Source organism: Cherax quadricarinatus, chromosome 37, assembly GCF_038502225.1.
Source record: "Cherax quadricarinatus isolate ZL_2023a chromosome 37, ASM3850222v1, whole genome shotgun sequence".
In the NCBI taxonomy this organism is placed as follows: Eukaryota; Metazoa; Arthropoda; class Malacostraca; order Decapoda; family Parastacidae; genus Cherax; species Cherax quadricarinatus.
The window spans coordinates 6102254-6122516 of NC_091328.1; the positions used below are offsets into that span (position 1 = coordinate 6102254).

Below are 20263 nucleotides of genomic sequence, written 5' to 3' on the forward strand. Positions count from 1 at the left end.
GCAAAGGTAATGAATCATAAACACATTAATCATGAGAATTTACAAAGGTAATGAGCTCCAGGTATAGCTGGTCAAAATCATGACAAGTTTCAAAGGTAATGAATGATAAACACGTTATCACATGATTACAATCATAGACAAATTACAGAGTAATGAGCAGTTAACAAACATAGCAGGGAATTCATCCATTGCCCCAACAACAGATGTTGCTAGGTGCCTGTCTCTCCTCGATAGACAGCCATTGCAAACAGCAGCAAGTTGCCCTGGGATCTGCTGCTTGCACGAGCACCATCGACCCTCCCCAAGAGGTCCAAGAAGCCAGTGACTCCGTTAACAGCCCGATGGAGAGCTCCCCTAGGGACATGTCAGCGTCCTGGTGGACGCCAAGTTGATTGAAGATCCCAGGCCCTCGTGTGCACGGATGTTGAAGCTTGAGGAACTGATTACACACTGCCTGTGGCACACCTGGCAGCTGCCTCGCGGTCGAACTCCACGATGCTGTCCCTGTAGTGGAAGTTCCTGTGAGCCCGGCACTCCCTGCAGTGCCATCGCTGACATCGTGGGTTAGGGGAGAAGTACCCTCTACAGATGGGGTGGCGCTGGTAGTTGGGTGGGTGAGGCGGGGGAGACGGGCAGGGGTGAGGCGTTATGAGAGGGTCACTGTTTACTACACACGCCCTCCCCCTCCCCCCCCAGCGGAGAGGGGGGGAGGCGCTGACTGGTCCTGACTCGACAACACCAAATCCTCTGAAACTGCACAACACTTCAACTATTTACGCCGAAACGATGCACTGGGATGTCCGTTCGCTGCTCTGGTATCTTCTCAAAGCATTCACACTGAGTTCTGTTAAGTAGGGACCTGGTCAGCCTCTTTGACCAGGAGCTATCCTTGAAAATCCCGCAGCTAGCCCGCTACACAACCTGCCGTGTCGGCCATGTTGAGCCCTGCTGCTCTGCTACCAAACATAATATAGTAGGTTTTGTCAGTGTTAAGCGTAAGTTTATTGGCTGTCATCCAAGTCGATATTTTAATCAGCTCCTCATTCACAATGGTGTGATGAATGGTTTGAAAAACCGACAAGTTGAAGATTGAGACACTTATGCAGCATATGGGAATCTTTATTCAGGAAACGTTTCGCCACACAGTGGCTTCATCAGTCCAATACAAAGAGGAAGGCGTAAGGAGAGGAGGAGTATGAGGTAATCAGTCCCTCAGCCTGGAGTCGATGTGTTCAGTCCATCAATCTTGTAGAATGTACAGCATAGGGCCGTAGACGCGGCTTATATACTGTAGTGAGGTGACTTGAAGCAGACGGAGGCGGGATCATAGTGGTATCATCCACTAGTCGAAGTAGGTCTTTGTCCAAAGGTTGAACAAGCGTTGAAGAATTCTTTGTAAGAAGATCCCATGATGCTGCAGTGTCTGACAGTTGTGATGAATGGTTTGAAAAACCGACAAGTTGAAGATTGAGACACTTATGTTGCATAAGTGTCTCAATCTTCAACTTGTCGGTTTTTCAAACCATTCATCACAACTGTCAGACACTGCAGCATCATGGGATCTTCTTACAAAGAATTCTTCAACGCTTGTTCAACCTTTGGACAAAGACCTACTTCGACTAGTGGATGATACCACTATGATCCCGCCTCCGTCTGCTTCAAGTCACCTCACTACAGTATATAAGCCGCGTCTACGGCCCTATGCTGTACATTCTACAAGATTGATGGACTGAACACATCGACTCCAGGCTGAGGGACTGATTACCTCATACTCCTCCTCTCCTTACGCCTTCCTCTTTGTATTGGACTGATGAAGCCACTGTGTGGCGAAACGTTTCCTGAATAAAGATTCCCATATGCTGCATAAGTGTCTCAATCTTCATTCACAATGGTGTTGAGGGTGGCAAGATTAGGGTGAGAGATGACTTAAGTCGTGTCATCAGCAAAGAGAATGGGTTTCAGGTGTTGGGATACGTTTGGAAGGTCATTGATGTATATGAGGAAGAGCAGGGGACCAAGGACACTTCCCTGCGGAACTCCAGTATCAAGTGGCCGTGTTGCTGATGTTGTGTCTTTAATGGTGACGTACTGATACCTATTAGTAATGTTAAGAGACCATACAATAAATGTCAGGGGCCCGAGACTGTTCAACTGCCTCCCAGCATACATAAGGGGGATTACCAACAGACCCCTGGCAGTCTTCAAGCTGGCACTGGACAAGCACCTAAAGTCGGTTCCTGACCAGCCGGGCTGTGACTCGTACGTTGGTTTGCGTGCAGCCAGCAGTAACAGCCTGGTTGATCAGGCTCTGATCCACCAGGAGGCCTGGTCACAGACCGGGCCGCGGGGGCGTTGACCCCCGGAACTCTCTCCAGGTAATACCTTGTACATGTACTTGTAGTAAATAAAGATACTATTATATTATATTATATTATCCGAAGGTAGGGTTCGATATAGCATAAGTTGTCAATGGTTCTTACAAACCCGACAATAAGAAGAAACTTTCTTGTTGGACTTCTGCGCTAGCCTTCGCTAGGTATGGACTTCTCTCCCTCTCGCCTGAATATCAGTGACAAATTTCCCCCGTTCTCTCTGGGACGCTTGTCCTTATCTATTTTGCCCGCCGGGCACTCTACAGGAGGGGCACCTGTTCATCGGCCTACTTTTAGCCAGCTCCATTTTTTCCGCTCTGCGGATAATTCTTTATCAGTCTTTGGTGGGAAGCCGGTTACTGAACTCAGGTGGTGAGGGTTTGGAGGTCCCGCTCTGCTGGGGCTTGGCAAGGAGTTCAAAAGATCTAATTGGAAACTTCAAGTTTCTATCTCTCTCTCTCTCTCTCTCTCTCTCTTATCTCCATATACAAAGGAACTTTTGTTCCTTTTCTCTCATGGCTCAGCCTTGGGCAACAAATATTCCTTGTGGCATCGAGAAGTCGGGCTCGATACGGCTTATACTGTCAGTAGCTCATAAACCCAACAACAACAAACTTTCTTGTTAATAAAAGTAAGTTTTAATAGTATATGTATCTTGGAAGCCAAAAATGCAAGCAAGTGAATTGCCGGTGCAAGAAAATTGCCATGGAACAATGTACAAGCCAGACTGGTGCTGTATAACCCCTACGGTTTTTAGTTGTGCTGCCTGAGCAGCTACTTCATTGTGCACCGGCAGCTCGTCCTGTGACAGGTATACCTGGAGAGAGTTGAGGAGGATCAACGCCCCCGCGGCCCACTCTGTGACCAAGCCACATGGTGGATCAGGGCTTGATCAACCAGGCTGTTACTGCTGGCCGCACGTAATCCAGCGTACGAGCCACAGCCTGGCTGGTCAGGTACTGACTTCAGGTGCTTGTCCAGTGCCAGCTTAAAGACAGCCAGGGCTCTATTGGTAATCCCCCTTATGTATGCTGGGAGGCAATTGAACAGTCTTGTGTCCCTGACACTTATTGTGTTGTTTCTTATCATGCTAGTGACACCCCTGCTTTTCGTTGGGGGGATGTTGCATCGTCTGCCGAGTCTTTTGTATTCGTAGTTTACCTGGAGAGTGAGTGATTTTCGTGTGCAAGTTCGGTACTAGTCCCTCTAGGATTTTCCAGGTGTATATAATCATGTATCTCTCCCGCCTGCGTTCCAGGGAATACAGGTTCAGGAACCTCAAGCGCTCCCAGTAATTGAGGTGTTTTATCTCCATTATGCGCGCCGTGAAGGTTCTCTGTACATTTTCTAGGTCAGCAATTTCACCTGCCTTGAAAGGTGCTGTTAGTGTGCAGCAATATTCCAGCCTAGATAGAACAAGTGACCTGAAGAGTGTCATCATGGGCTTGGCATCCCCAGTTTTGAAGGTTCTCATTATCCATCCTGTCATTTTTCTGACAGATGTGATTGATACACTGTTATGGTCTTTGAAGGTGAGATCCTCTGACATAATCACTCCAAGGTCTTTTATGTTAGTTTTTCGTGCTATTGTGTGGTTGGAATTTGTTTTATACTCAGTGAAGCTCCTCACGTTTTCCATATCGGAGTAATTTAAATTTCTCATCGTTGAACTTCATATTGTTTTCTGCAGCCCATTTAAAAATTTGGTGGATGTCCCCCTGGAGTCTTGCAGTATTTTCAGTGGAGGACACTGTCATGCAAATTCGGGTTTCATCTGCAAGGAAGACACGGCACTGTGGCTTTTATCCCTGTCTATGTCCAACATGAGGATGAGGAACAAGATGGGGGCGAGTACTGTGCCTTGTGAAACAGAGCTCATTTTTGGGTCATTGTCAGATCCACTGATCATTGTTACACCACTAGAAAGGAATTTTAGTTATTTCATATTTTACAATTACTTTATATAGTTGATGTACATAGTGCAGAAAGGAATACAATCTCAAAAAATATAATTGTTATTACCATTAAAAACAGATAAAAAAAAAATGGTTATAACTGGGTTGCAATCTCTATAAAGATAGATTGTTCATCTAGTCAATGCAAAATGTGGATACAACCCGAGGTTTCAGATATCATTAACAGTGAGGTGCTGTATGACCCTTGTGGGTTTAGCCCTTAGTTATGATTATAAAAATAGCATTAACAATAATCATGTATCTCTCCCGCCTGCGTTCCAGGGAATACAGGTTCAGGAACCTCAAGCGCTCCCAGTAATTGAGGTGTTTTATCTCCATTATGCGCGCCGTGAAGGTTCTCTGTACATTTTCTAGGTCAGCAATTTCACCTGCCTTGAAAGGTGCTGTTAGTGTGCAGCAATATTCCAGCCTAGATAGAACAAGTGACCTGAAGAGTGTCATCATGGGCTTGGCATCCCCAGTTTTGAAGGTTCTCATTATCCATCCTGTCATTTTTCTGACAGATGTGATTGATACACTGTTATGGTCTTTGAAGGTGAGATCCTCTGACATAATCACTCCAAGGTCTTTTATGTTAGTTTTTCGTGCTATTGTGTGGTTGGAATTTGTTTTATACTCAGTGAAGCTCCTCACGTTTTCCATATTTCTCATCGTTGAACTTCATATTGTTTTCAGCAGCCCATTTAAAAATTTGGTGGATGTCCCCCTGGAGTCTTGCAGTATTTTCAGTGGAGGACACTGTCATGCAAATTCGGGTTTCATCTGCAAGGAAGACACGGCACTGTGGCTTTTATCCCTGTCTATGTCCAACATGAGGATGAGGAACAAGATGGGGGCGAGTACTGTGCCTTGTGAAACAGAGCTCATTTTTGGGTCATTGTCAGATCCACTGATCATTGTTACACCACTAGAAAGGAATTTTAGTTATTTCATATTTTACAATTACTTTATATAGTTGATGTACATAGTGCAGAAAGGAATACAATCTCAAAAAATATAATTGTTATTACCATTAAAAACAGATAAAAAAAAAATGGTTATAACTGGGTTGCAATCTCTATAAAGATAGATTGTTCATCTAGTCAATGCAAAATGTGGATACAACCCGAGGTTTCAGATATCATTAACAGTGAGGTGCTGTATGACCCTTGTGGGTTTAGCCCTTAGTTATGATTATAAAAATAGCATTAACAATGAGATGTTTTGCCATATCCTGTAAGGTTTGCAAGGGGGTATCTCTGGAAGGTTGGATGTTTGGACACTGTCCACTGTCTCTGTCCACTTTAAATTTTGTCACTGACATCTCTGTACAAACCATACTACCAGAAATACTTATAAGTAAGTCTATTTAGGTACAGGTACACACAGGTACAATTATCATACTCTGTAGCTTATGTGTAAATTGCCTAGGATAACTCAAAAAGTCAAAGTGTAGCAGTAACAATGTCTTGCACTGTACTGACCTTGTTACTTTCTCCGTAGATATGTTTAACTTGACACATTTCATTATGATGGATAATGAAACTGTTAGTTCCTAAAGAATGAAAAGGCATAATACCCTGACTGGAACAATATACAAATAACACACACGTAGGAGACACTTATGAAGACATTTCAGTCCAACTAGTTAATGGACCAATTTGTGCCAGAATGTCTTCATAAATATCAGTTTCCTATGTGCAGGTCATTTGTGTGCTGATACTTTCTGTTCACTGCTCTACTTTCTTCAGGCTCATTGGCTAGTCTTTTTCTGACAATTTTTTGTAAACTTATGTTTGTAAACACAAAATTATATTCAACATTCTCTTTGTTTAATGCTTATTTAGCTAATTCATCAACTTTATCATGGTCCTGGAGGTCTATGTGAGAAGGAATCCACAAGAGCTTCACTGTAATCCCTTTCTTAATAATTTGTGTATATTTGTGCCTAGCTTCATACACAAGCATTCCACATTCAGGTCTCAGGCTATTTGAGGGGAGTCAATTACAATTACACTGTGTGTTTGTAGTTTCCACTAGCTTGAAAACAACAAGTATGGCGCACTGCTCAGAGTGTAAGGTGGAAGCACAATTATTAATTTGAATACTCCTCTGTATTATAGTGCCATCAGGCAGGTTTACAGTAACAGCACTTCCACCCTCCTACTGTCAGGGTTAAAGGATCCATCAGCATAGATAGTCTGTGTGATAGTATTCTTGGATATAAGGTTGTATATGTGTTCATGTTTAATGCTTCCCCATGAATATAATAAAACCAGAAGCCAGACACAAAAATGAACAAATCTTTAAGCTCAGCTATAGCAAATACCCCATATAAGAATATATGAATATATCTTTTGTCTTATATAAATTAGATTCACTTATAATTAATAATCTACTGTACAACTATGATATAATTAATATTTTACTGTACAACTGTGACGTAATTCTTAGTGTTAAGTAGTCTGTAAGCCAATAATGCTAAGTCGGCCCATAATGCCTAAGCATAATAGAGGCTGTCTCTGCACTACAACTCATTATTGTAAATACAAAATCTCAATGTACTATTTGCAAAGACATAAATAAATAAATAAACAAATAAATATCTAATATGAACACTTACCTGCAAACTCCTTTTCAAAGGGGGGAAGGAACTTCGTAGTGATGAAGGGCTCTTGATTCAAAGAATTGGAGCTAACCTCCCTCTCCTGGGTCAAATCTGACTACTGCCCATTCCAAAGAGGTAACAATAAACCCCTATGGATTTGGGTTTATTGTTACCCCCTTCCTTTCCCATTAATTCAATTCAATTCAAGTTTATTCTCTATAAGGGTTACATGTGGGGTTTACAGGTTTTGGGTATTGTGTGGTTTACTTGTTATAAAATACTAATTACAGAGGGGGCCACTAGGACACCTAGCATGGCTAGGCATTTCGGGCAGACTTAGATTAATTCTTAACATTAAATCCTTACAGATTATGGTATTAAGGCTAAGTGACTACATCATAATTTGTGAGTTTAGCATTGTGAATGCTTTTGTTTTGGCACAATACAAAGTGTCTATATTGGAGTATCATAGGCAAACTTATGACTACTTAGGATTTATTATTTTAAGATTAAGATCAGTATTTCTGTGTTTATAGTCAGTGGGCGAGTGAGTGTAATTGTGAACCACCAGGTGGTTATCATGTAGTTAGTTGTCGGGGTGTATCAGGGAGATAAGATGTTTTCTAACTGTAGTTTTGAAAATGATGAATGTGTCTGCAGTTCTAGAGTTTTCAGGTAGGGTGTTCCAGATTTTAGGTCCTTTGAAATACATTGAATTTTTGTAAAGGTTTAGTCGAACACGGGGAATGTCATAGAGATGTTTGTGTCTGGTGTTATGCCTGTGAATCCTGTCACAACTATCAAGAAAGCATTTTAGGTCAAGGTTAATATTGGAATTTAAGGTCCTGTAGATATAAATTGCACAGTAGTAAGTGTGGATGTTCTGAACAGGGAGTAAGTTTAGATCTATGAAGAGTGGGTGGGGGTGTTGCTAGGGATGGGATTTAGTGATTATTCTTACTGTGGCTTTTTGTTGGGTTATTATTGGCTTTAGGTGTGTTGCTGCAGTTGAACCCCAAGCACAGATAGCATTGGTGAGGTATGGATATATAAGTGAATGGTATAGTGCGAGAAGGGCAGTTTGCGGCACGTAGTATCGTATCTTGGAGAGGATTCCCACCGTTTTGGATACTTTTTTTTGTTATGTGTTGGATATGGGTGCTGAAATTTAGGTTGTTGTCGAGGTAAAAGATTTTATTCTGATTATTAACCCTGAGAATTAGTTACCTTGCAAAGCTCAAGAAAGCTACTATGTTTGGCTTTTTTATGTTTGGATCCTTTGAGCCACTATCCCAGGATGCAACTCATAACATTCGGCTAATACAGAGAGGCTCTCCTTTACAGTGCTTCCCTTTATAGCATTTTGCTAATGCAGCAGTTTTCAAACGTACCCATTCTTCATTTATTCAAGCTTCCTACAATAAATATATTCACCACTAACTATATGCTAAGGACTAAAATATTTTAGAGCAGTGTATGTACTGTACATGCATTTTTTTAGGCCTAGTTGTATTGCTCACTTAATTTATGATAGTGTAAACAGGCTTTTATATGCATTTAAAGGAGAAAAAAAGCTATGTTTTACTTTACAGTGATTTTTCACTCTACAGCAGTAGTCTGGAACCTAACTGGTTATGCTGTATGAGTGGGGCCTTCCTGTACCCAGGTAACTGCTTACTTTTGGGTGAACAGCAGTAACAGGTTAAAAAAATATACTACATGTATTTGCTCAGCATTTCAGCGTGTGCCAGGATCAAACCTGGATCATTCAGATGTTGACCCAAGGTGCTACCACTTGAATTATGAGTGTAATAATAACACTGGCAGATACCTGTTAATTATGAAACCTCTATTGGATACTGCTTACGAATTGCTAACAAATACTATTGGGAAGTACAGTACACTCTGCTAATTATAAACCTTTGGCAAATACTTAGTAATTATTGTGCTTTATACTAGCAGTGTTCCTGTATAATAATTTATCACTCCAAGCATTTTAAAACCATTCCTATATTAGTTTTAATTTGGATCTTGCTCTTGAGCTATGTAAAACTGCCCATTATCAGCAACACACATACTCTTATACAGGAGGCTGTTCGAATAGTGAGTTGTACAAATATTGAATCAGTTTTTCCCATAAGAAATAGTATAAATTGGATTAATCCATTCCAGACCCCTAAAAATTACCAATTATAAAACATTTTAAGTGAAAATATTGCTTATTTTAACCTGTATAATAATATTTGCATGCATAAAATCATACATGAAAACTATAAAAACAATGAATACATGAAATAAATGAAAATTTAACTACACTTTACCTTTACTGAGGAGTGCTGATGACTTAAGAGGAAGGTAGAGAGATATTGTTTGAAAAGTGTGTCACCTTCCATAAAAACATCAGGTAACTTCCTGTCTAGTGTTTTTTCTCTTTTCTCTGTGCAGTAGCACTTGAAATGATAGGGATTCACTGGCATTTGATTTTTTTTGCTTTGCTATAAAAGCTGTCCAATGTTGTCTGCTTTTGATGACTTTTCAAAATTTTTCTAAAGGGTCAACAACATTGTGCCATTTACCGGATACCTCACACAAACATCCCAAATTTCAGTGAGAAATTAAAGTCACTAATAACAAACAGACAAATGAATAAGCACCACCTTCTCTTAGCTGGAGACTTCAACATCAACCTTGGCTTACTAGATGATCAGCCTGTAACTGATTTCATCAACAATATGAACAACACACTTCTCATACCAACAATAACTAAACCAACCAGGCTCACTGAGACAAGTGCAACCATAATAGACCACATATGGACCAATATACTAGCCCCCCTTAAATCAGGGATAATCACAGATAGCACTACAGACCACTACCCTACCTTCCTCCTGACAAACATTAGTAAACCACCACTTGAATACAACAAAGTCTCATTTAGACTCCATGACGAGGCCTCAGTAAGGAAGTTCACAGCTGACCTAGAGACTGTTGATTGGCCTACAGAATTCTCCAAGGCCAATGGTATTGATGACTGGACAGACATTTTTCTTAACAAATTACTTAGACTATACAACAAACATTGTCCTATAAAAACAAAACAGATCACAAACAAACGGCTTGGTTGCCCATGGCTAACCGGCACCATTCTGAAATCCATTGACAAGAAACACCAATATGAAAAGCAATATAGACAGGGCTTAATACACAAAGATACTCTTAAACACTATTCATCAGCTCTCACCAAAGTAATAAAGAAAGCCAAACAACTATACTACTCCAGTAGATTCACAGACACTAGAGGAGATATAAAAAAGACCTGGAAAACACTCTCTCAGATTCTAGGGACCCACAAACTGAGAAAAACCAAGAATATTGTCCTAACTAAACCTAATAATAAAACACCACTACATCCCACTGACACAGCTAACAAGATAAACGACTTCTTCTCAAACATAGGATCTAATCTCGCCAGTAAAATCCCACATACCAATGCCCATGCCGGGGACTACCTAGATGGGAATTTCCCTAATTCCTTCTATCTTGCACCAACTGCGCCCACGGAAGTCATTGAGATTATAAAGTCACTTAAAAATAACTCGGGGAATCTGTCTCATGTCCCACCATTACTGTACAAGCGAGCGGCCCATGTCCTTTTGCATGCTATTTCATTACTTTTTAACAAGTCACTAGAGACTAGCACCTTCCCGAAACTACTCAAGATGGCAAGGGTTACACCAATACATAAAGGTGGTGACCCTACAGACTTAAACAACTATAGGCCAATATCTAACTTACCATTGCTATCCAAAATCTTTGAGAAACTCGTACACAGGAGACTGTATTCATTTATAACTGCTCAAAACATACTCAACCCCTGCCAATTTGGATTTAGGAAAAATAAAAGCACTAATGTTGCAATCATAAAATTGCTAGATCTGCTTTACACAGCATTGGAAAATAAGGAATATCCACTAGGAATTTTTATTGACCTAAGAAAAGCTTTTGACACAGTAGACCACGACATCCTACTCCACAAACTTGATCATTACGGTATAAGAGGCCATGCGCTTGCTTATTTCAAATCTTACATTACTAATAGGTATCAGTACGTCACCATTAAAGACACAGCATCAGCAACACGGCCACTTGATACTGGAGTTCCGCAGGGAAGTGTCCTTGGTCCCCTGCTCTTCCTCATATACATCAATGACCTTCCAAACGTATCCCAACACCTGAAACCCATTCTCTTTGCTGATGACACGACTTATGTCATCTCTCACCCTAATCTTGCCACCCTCAACACCATTGTGAATGAGGAGCTGATTAAAATATCGACTTGGATGACAGCCAATAAACTTACGCTTAACACTGACAAAACCTACTATATTATGTTTGGTAGCAGAGCAGGAGATGCACAAATTAACATTAAGATTGACAACACTCTAATTACCAGAAATAATGGGGGAAAATTCCTAGGCTTATACCTTGACAAAAACCTGAATTTCAGCACCCATATCCAGCATATAACCAAAAAAGTATCCAAAACGGTTGGGATCCTCTCCAAGATACGATACTACGTGCCGCAAAATGCCCTTCTCACACTATACCACTCACTTATTTATCCATACCTCACCTATGCTATTTGTGCTTGGGGATCAACTGCAGCAACACACCTAAAGCCAATAATAACCCAACAAAAAGCTGCAGTAAGAATAATCACTAAATCCCATCCCTGGCAACACACCCCCCCACTCTTCATAGACCTAAACTTACTCCCAGTTCAGTACATCCACACTTACTACTGTGCAATCTACATCTACAGGGCCTTAAACTCTAATATCAACCTTGACCTAAAATGCTTTCTTGATAGTTGTGACAGAACCCACAGGCATAACACCAGACACAAACATCTCTACGACATTCCCCGTGTCCGACTAAACCTTTACAAAAATTCAATGTATGTCAAAGGCCCTAAAATCTGGAATACCCTACCTGAGAACTCTAGAACTGCAGACACATTCATCACCTTCAAAACTACCATTAGAAAACATCTTATCTCCCTGATACACCCCGTCAACTAACTACACGAATACCACCTGGTGGTTCACACTTACACTCACTCATTTTGACCATAAACAGAAATATTAATCTCAATCTTAAAATAATGAATCCTGTGATACTCCAATACTGAAACTATGTACTGTGCCAAAACAAAAGCATTCACATTGCTAAACTCACAAACTAGTATTTAGTCACTTAGCCATAATACCAACTTACCTCATAATTTGTAATATTTTACAATTAAGAATAAAACTAAGTATGCCCGAAATGCCTAGCCATGCTAAGCGTTCTAGTGGTACACTGTAATCACAATTTTACTACATGTAAACCACACAATAACCAAATTTCTGTAAACTCAGCATTGTAATCCTTATAGAGAATAAACTTTGAATTTGAATTTGAATTTGTTATTGCACAGGTTGATGCTCCTACTGACACCAGTAATGTTAGGATGCCAATTTTTCACCAGGCTCTGTGTTTGAGCCCAATGGTAGCACAGTTCCTTAATTTCTGCAGTGGAAATTTTGCCCTTATTGCTTCCCTCCTTTGAAGAAGAAATTTCCTCATCCATGTCTTCTTGCTGCTCCTTCTGCAGGTCTTGAAGTTCTTCTGTGGTGAGCTCATTCTTGTGAGCCTCCACCAATTCCTCTACATCCTCATCATTCACTTCCAAATCCATGGACTGGCCCAGAGAAACAGTATCCTTCACTACAAGCTCTGCCTCAAAGCCTTCAAAATCTCTGACTGATACACAGTCTGGCCACAATTTCTTCGAGGCAGAGTTCATTGTCCTGAAAGAAACTTCCCCCCCCCCTCCCCGAGGCTTTGTCTGTTATCCTTAACCCTTTCAGGGTCCGTCCCGTAGATCTACGGCTTTATGTTCAGGGTCCAAACCGTAGATCTACGCCATGAGCTCAGCTCACTCTGATAAACTGTGAGTGGTACATTTGGGCCTAGATATGAGAGAATACATCTATGTGGTATGTGTGCACCACATAAAACAGATCCTGCAGCACACTGTGTATAATGAGAGAAAAAAAATGAAATCATGATTTTTCGATTAAAACAGCAACTTTGCAGTGTTTTTTCGTATGTTTTTTATAGTTGTATTTGCGATTTCTTGGTCTCATTTGATAGAATGGAAGACATATTACAGAAATAGAGATGATTTTGACTGGTTTTAGCATTGGAAATGGCTTGAAACTGAGCTCAAAGTAGAGGAAATGTTAAATTTTTGCCGATATTCAAGAGTAAACAAACGACCTCACACGTCTAATACACGTCAGCTGGTGGGTCTAATATACATTCACAAATATGGTGATGATATTTATACAATTATTACAGTATTGCATAACAGTAAATCTTCTATTTTTTGGTGTGAATAAAAACTCATTATGTGAATAAAAAATCAAAATGGAATTTATTTGTAAAGCCTCAAAACATAACTAATGAACAGAGGAATGTTAGTTTAGTGCCAGGAATGCCTACATTGTTCATTCTGGACCCTATTTTGAAATTGGAATATTTTGAACTTTGTGTTAAATTGGCCAAATTAACAATTTCCGATCACTTTATTTTGTAGTTGAAACAGTTGACTTGGCGATTTCTTGTGCTCAATCGATAGAATAGAAGTAATACTAGTGAAATAGCTAAGAATTTACGAATCGGCAAAATCGCCGATTCGTAAATATCGCTGACACATCAAAATTCGCGAGAGCATAATTTCGTCAATTTTCCACCAAATTTCGTACTTTTTGTTTTATTACCTTCACAAAAAGATTCTCTACGATTTCATAAGAAAAAATAACAAATTTTTTTTTTTAAATTCTTGGACACTGGTGCGTGACTCTAGATTTGGGCCTTGGACCCTGAAAGGGTTAAATACTGGAGGGAACTAAAATGTTTTTTCCAAAATTCCCTAAGAGTAAGCTCTGTTTCAGGTCTGACACACATGTTCCACTTTCCCACTTTGCACAGAGTTCTTGTTTCATTTAATTGTTGTTCTCACTGCTTTCCTTGTAGGCTTTTTTTGGGACTATGAATGAAAATATTTAAAAAACACCACAAGAACAATGTAATACCAAAAAGTTTCATGGACAATGCTTAATGAATGAAGCTGATGAGAGACTGAGCACGTGATGCTTTGTTTTCGTTGGACTTCATCCAGATGGACCGTTTTGTTTAGGTCAAATATCAGGGCAACATCTGAATACCAATTGAAATTTTTCTTGAAAAAGTTGGGTGAATATCAAGTTGTGCAAATATTGAAGTTCCACTGTAGTTCCTCACCTCTATGATAATCTATTCTGGTGATTTAGGCAAAAATTTTACAAATGTCATATTTCACATTCATTATATCAGTATTAATTTTGTATTTACTGATATTATTAGAGTACTGTACTATTAATATTCCAATTTTTTGAAACTTGTAGTACAGCCTCTCCTCACTTAACGATGGAGTTCCGTTCCTAAGACCACATCTATAAACGAATTTGTTGCTAAGTGAGGAGCATACTATAATGAGTGAGTTTGTGTCAACCATCTTTGATTATGTTTTAATGTCACTTTTGGATCATTTATAAAATTTCTGGTATATTTTTAAATGTTTATACAGTAGTGTACTGTATATTGAAATAAACAGAATAGAGGAAATCAGCTCTAATATACATGTACCTTATTTAGGTATGAATACTGGTCAGAGAGCCCATCGTAAGTCTGAGGCATCGGCAAAGGAGTACGTCACTAAGTGAGGAGAGGCTGTACATTTTAACACCAGATTAACGTGATAAAACAATCTCTTATCAAATGTGACATAAGAATAATGTGTAATTTTACACAGATTTTTTGGCCACTATATGAGAACTTTAGCAGTATGTTGTAATACATATACTATTAAGAACTTTACTAGATATGGATAACCTGTATTTTCTTCTATTTTAGAGAGCATACCACATACAAGCACAATGCCACAATCTCCAGTACATGCACAGGAGAATAAGGACCAACAAGTGCAATATTCACAGGAACATCACCCAAAAATGGAAAACAAAGCCTGGGAATGGGAAGAGATAGAAATTGACATCGGATGGGGAACCTTACGTGGAAAGGCAAAAGGCTCGGGATCACAGTGTATGTTGGGTAAGACCATTGTCTGTCCTGTCAACACTTAATCTGAATTTGATTCACATATATCCTCTGTAATGTACCGTTTTACTTTACTGTAAGTACACTGTACTACTCCCTAATCTAGCCATACAATACCTCACTCACAGGATCTGTGCCTGCGAATGAATGACCAGAACCAATGTGTTATTCACTCTGCTTTAAATTTTTAAGGTTTGTATAATTTATGTTGGGCAAAATTCATGAGATCATTTGCACGTGTGTGTGCCCATTGCACATTGCTACATAGGCCATTCCCAGATTTTTTGTTTGTGTCACAGGTGAAAACAGGCTTCTCTGATCATCTTCAAAATTTCAACACTTGTATTTTCTGCTTAAACATAAGAGCTCAAGAAAGAAATACTGCAGCAGGCCTACTGGCCCATGCTAGGCAGGTCTAACTCATACCCTCTGGTGTACTTGTCTAGCCTATTTTTCAAGCTACACAAGGTTTTCGCTTCGGTGACACCACTCAGGAGTTTGTTCCACTCATCCACAACTCTGTTACCAAAGAATAATCTCCCATATGAATTATAGTGTTCAACAAGAGTAGATTTTAGTGAATGTTTGATTGCACTGATAACTAATATGTATTTCTGGAATATTATATTAATAACCAATACTGGTTATTTAAATGCTTGGGAAATGAGAGGGGAGATAAGAGGAATAGGAAGATAGCTCTAATTTCTGGGATCAAGAGCCCTTCACAATTTTAAATATTATTCTTAAAGCTTTAAAGCTTTCACAACAGTTTTGAAAAAATGTATACCAATACAAATTTTATTTTGTATAATCCATCATGAATATTACAAAAATCAGTTTATAATAATTATCAGCTCACAAAACACCAAACTGTTTTCTCTTAAAGAAAAGTTGGTATATTTAATAGAGAATGTAGATGCCATTTTGCCATTTTTAATCTTGAAATCGTAAAAAATAAGATTTGTTTGAATTTTCCACCCGGAGTATTAGCCACTCAGGATAACCTAAGAAAGTCAGTGAATTATCAAGGACTGACTTATTTCCATTGGGGTCCTTCAATCTTGTCTCCCAGGATGAAGTAATTGTTGAGGTGATTTAGACAGAAAAAAATTGATGAGGATAGATTAAGTGGATGTGCAAATCTTTGGTGGGAGGAGGTATGGGTTTGAACATCTAGCAGATATATGAATGTGCAAGTGGTCTTTGAGATTTGACATGCTGTTGGAGTAAGAGCATAGAAGTATCTTTGATGAGATCCAGAAAAACTTGTTAGCCAGACTTGAGTTTTGGAGGCGGGAAGCACAGTGCCTGCACTTAATAATTGGGAAGTTGTGGTCTGGTGGATAATTGCTGATTGGATCATAATGTCTGTGTCTTTCTGGATAGAAAACTAAGAACCATGTAATAGTGAATGCTGTTTTTGGTAAGTACCCTGTTGGAAAATGGCTATGTTAAAAATAAACATAAAATGTCATATAATACATACAAAGTACGTATATGTATATCAAATACACAGTATATATAATACTGTATATTATTTTCTTGACAGGACTTCATGGGTGGCTTGACAATGCCAACACATTTGATCTCATTGCTCCTTTTCTTCCTGAGGATGTGAGATTTATCTCCCTTGACTTTCCTGGGCATGGTCACTCAGATCATTTTCCCCCTGCCTTCATCTATGATCCAAGAGGATATGTGGGTTCAGTAAAGAAGGCCATGACTACCATAGGCTGGAATCGTTTCATTCTCCTTGGACACAGTATGGGAGCAGTAGTTGGGATTATATATACTTCAGTTTTCCCAGAAGATGTAGAAGCTTTCATCTCCATTGATATAATTAAACCTACCTCATATGCTCCTGAAAAATATGCTACACAATACAAAAAATATTTTCTTCAGTATTTGGATAATGAAAAGAAAGCTGCACAACCTGCATTGGTATATGATGAGGAAGAACTAGTTAGAAAGACAATAGAAGGAAGTAAATCCCTTGATGATAGAGGTGCTAGAATTTTGCTGCAGAGAGGTGCAAGAAGAATTGAGGAAGCTGAAGGTTTGATTCTCACACGGGACCTACGAGCCAAAGTGTATTTCATAGGATTCCTTTCCTCAGAGGGATGGATAGAAATTGCGAAGGCAATAACATGCCCTCTTCTGTTTATCAAGGTATGTTTCAGCATATTTAATTATTTTCATGGGAACCTCTAAACTGTTATGGGAATGAGAGGTATTCAGGTTTGATCCAGGACACAGATAGCTCCAGTTTCCTGGATCAAGTCATTCAGCATTCATTAATTTTTTAATCAGGGGAAAGAGGTAAACCCATAGGGGTCATATAGCACCTGAGGAATGGGAGACACTCAAGTTTGATCCAAAGATGGGGATTGTTCTGAATGCCTCCTATTTCCCAGGTGTTATATGATGCCTACATGTTTAGTGCTTCCCTCTGCTTAATACAGATAAACCTGCAGGGGTCATACAGTGCTTGAGAAGTGGAAGTTATTCAGGTTTGATCCAAGAAAAGTGAGAGTACCTACAGTTCCTCAGATCAAGTGTCCTGCACCAACATCAAGACACTCTCCCTTGGAGGGACAACTTATTATACTTTTATTGTTATTTGTTAAAAAAAAAATGGGGGAAAATACAGTATGTTAACTAGAATAAAAAATTATTGTCTCTTCAGTATATTTTGGTGGTATTGTACATATTGTTACATCATAAAGCTATTTCCCACAGTCCCATTAATACTGAGGAGCATGCTTACTAAAGTGTGTACTGTACCACTGCCAGTCATGTCTTTCTCAAACTTGTCTCAGGATTAAACATATTCCATAGGATTTTCTTCTGAAATATGCCATTCTTGTATACAATTTCTTCTCTTTCCAGGCAAAGGAAGGTCATACCTATAGCTCAGCTGAAGAAATTAAAGCTATGTTATCAGCATTCAAGCAAGATTGCAAGCATTATTGTTATTATGAGATGCCAGGCAAACATCACCTTCATCTTACACATCCCAAACCTGTTGCAGAATGCATTTTGAATTTCATAGATGAATGCAAGTCTATTCTTCAAACTGGTGCTAATGATAGTGTGAATTAAGGTAGAGACAAGTTGGTTACTAAATGTGATGTAGAACTGTTCCTAAATTATTTACTATTTAAGTTTGACTGTGACCAAGATATTTTTTTAACCTGTTACTGCTTATGTCCTAGAGTGTATAAGCTATTTATTTAGTTTAGTTCACAAGTCCCATTTTTTTTTTTAATACACTGGCCATCTCCCACCGAGGCAGGGTGATCCATAAAAAAAAGCACTTTCACCGTCATTCAGACTATCACTGGATAATACTTCAGTAACTATGCACCTATTCCTAATCTTCATGCTACAAGTTTTCTGCATAACATTTACATCGCACATTGATCTCACACAACATCTCCACTACCTCCACCCCCAGCTTCCTCTTTGCTGCAACATTTACAACCCAGGCCTCACACCCACATAAGAGTGTTGGAACCACTATACTCTCATACATCTTTTTTGTCTCCATGGATAATGTTTTTTATCTCTACAGATGCCTCAACACATCACCCACCTTTTTCCCTTCATCACTTTTGTGGTTTACCTCACCTTTCATATACCCATCCACTGACAAATCCACTCCTGAATTTTTTTTTTTTTTTTTTTAAACAAGTCGGTCGTCTCCCACCGAGGCAGGGTGACCCAAAAAAGAAAGAAAATCCCCAAAAAGAAAATACTTTCATCATCATTCAACACTTTCACCACACTCACACATTATCACTGCTTTTGCAGAGGTGCCCAGAATACAACAGTTTAGAAGCATATACGTATAAAGATACACAACATATCCCTCCAAACTGCCAATATCCTGAATATCTGAACATATTCATTTCCTTCATACTCCCTCCCTTCAATCTGATATCTAATCTCTCAACTAACTCGTTTGTTACCCCCATCACCTTGATTAAATTAAAAAGCGTTGATCAAAACTTGTTTTTTCCTACATCTGGAGGAAGACTTTATACAACAAATGACAGTACAGTATTATGACCACTATTATAAGAAAGTTTTCATTATTGGGTTACTCTACCTTGGTGGAAGACAACCGTTGTGTTAAAAAAAAAATGACTGCTATCATTCCCACACAAGTATTATAGTTCCAGTACAACTGCTTAACATTTGGAGTAGAGCTTTGCGGTTGGTGTATTTGCTAAATAAGTACAATATAGTAGTGCTTATTTGCCAAAATAAGTAACATATATAAATAATGGTGTATGAATTATCACTACAGGCAATTAACTAAAGGGAATGCAAAAGTAGCTGCAACAAGAATAAAACAAATGGAAACCTTTTTTGCAGCATAATGAGGAGTTTGAAAATAAGTGTCAACTCAAAAGTGCCACATGTGAGACAGTGCTCTGACACTTTTCAGAGACCAAGGACAACCAGTTTTAAACACGTGAAAATATTTTTATTAGTGATAGAATATACGAACAAGCATAAAAATAAGACGTTCGGTATTTGGCATTTTATTGAGGAGGTTTGTCCACCAGGCACTTTTATCACTTCTCAAAAATTGATAATGCCTCTGGTGGATGCAACGTCTTGTCAATAAAATGCCAGAAACTGCATATTGTGTCTTAACATATTAAAATATTTAATTTTTTCACCTTTTTTTTTGTTTATGCTGTAATGTGATAAATTAATTCTATATAGGTAGTTACAGTATACTGATCTCATTCAAATCCTCCTGAAGTTTTCTAATAATATTTTTAGTATTTTAATTCATATTGTGATTGACTATATTTAGTCAGACATTAATGTGTCTAATGAAACTTGTTTATGATTGGAACATTATGCAATATTTATTTGTATACAGTATTGATATTTCATTTTTTATGGTATATTGTAGAGGTATGAATGGATAAAATTTCTAGAATCACTTCATCTTAACTGTTGTATGTATATTATTACCCTCAAAACACTTGATAAATAAAAATATTAAACATAAAAATATTCGTGGAAAGTGCTAAATCAGAGGGGATTATTCAGTGCTGCACAGCAGAAAATGAAAATGAGAAGACAAGAATGACAGATAAGAC

The 20263-nt window shown here is 38.8% G+C and overlaps 1 protein-coding gene across 11 annotated transcripts; it reads left to right on the forward strand.

Moving 5' to 3' along the window:
* The first annotated feature begins 2828 nt into the window (after positions 1–2828).
* On the forward strand, positions 2829–18316 carry LOC128701101 (probable serine hydrolase). Of its 11 annotated transcripts, none has more exons than XM_053794695.2 (5): positions 2829–3003; positions 14679–14730; positions 14937–15134; positions 16690–17309; positions 18030–18316. In XM_053794695.2, the coding sequence occupies exons 3-5, from the start codon at positions 14960–14962 to the stop codon at positions 18240–18242; spliced, it is 1008 nt and encodes a 335-aa protein (XP_053650670.2). In that variant the 5' UTR covers positions 2829–3003; positions 14679–14730; positions 14937–14959; the 3' UTR covers positions 18243–18316. The 11 variants fall into 11 exon arrangements, with proteins under 11 accessions (XP_053650670.2, XP_053650636.2, XP_053650645.2 ...); XM_053794661.2 differs by having other exon boundaries at positions 2830–3003; positions 14679–14742; XM_070091828.1 differs by lacking the exon at positions 2829–3003 and adding an exon at positions 3097–3183 and having other exon boundaries at positions 14679–14742.
* The last annotated feature ends 1947 nt before the right edge of the window (positions 18317–20263 follow it).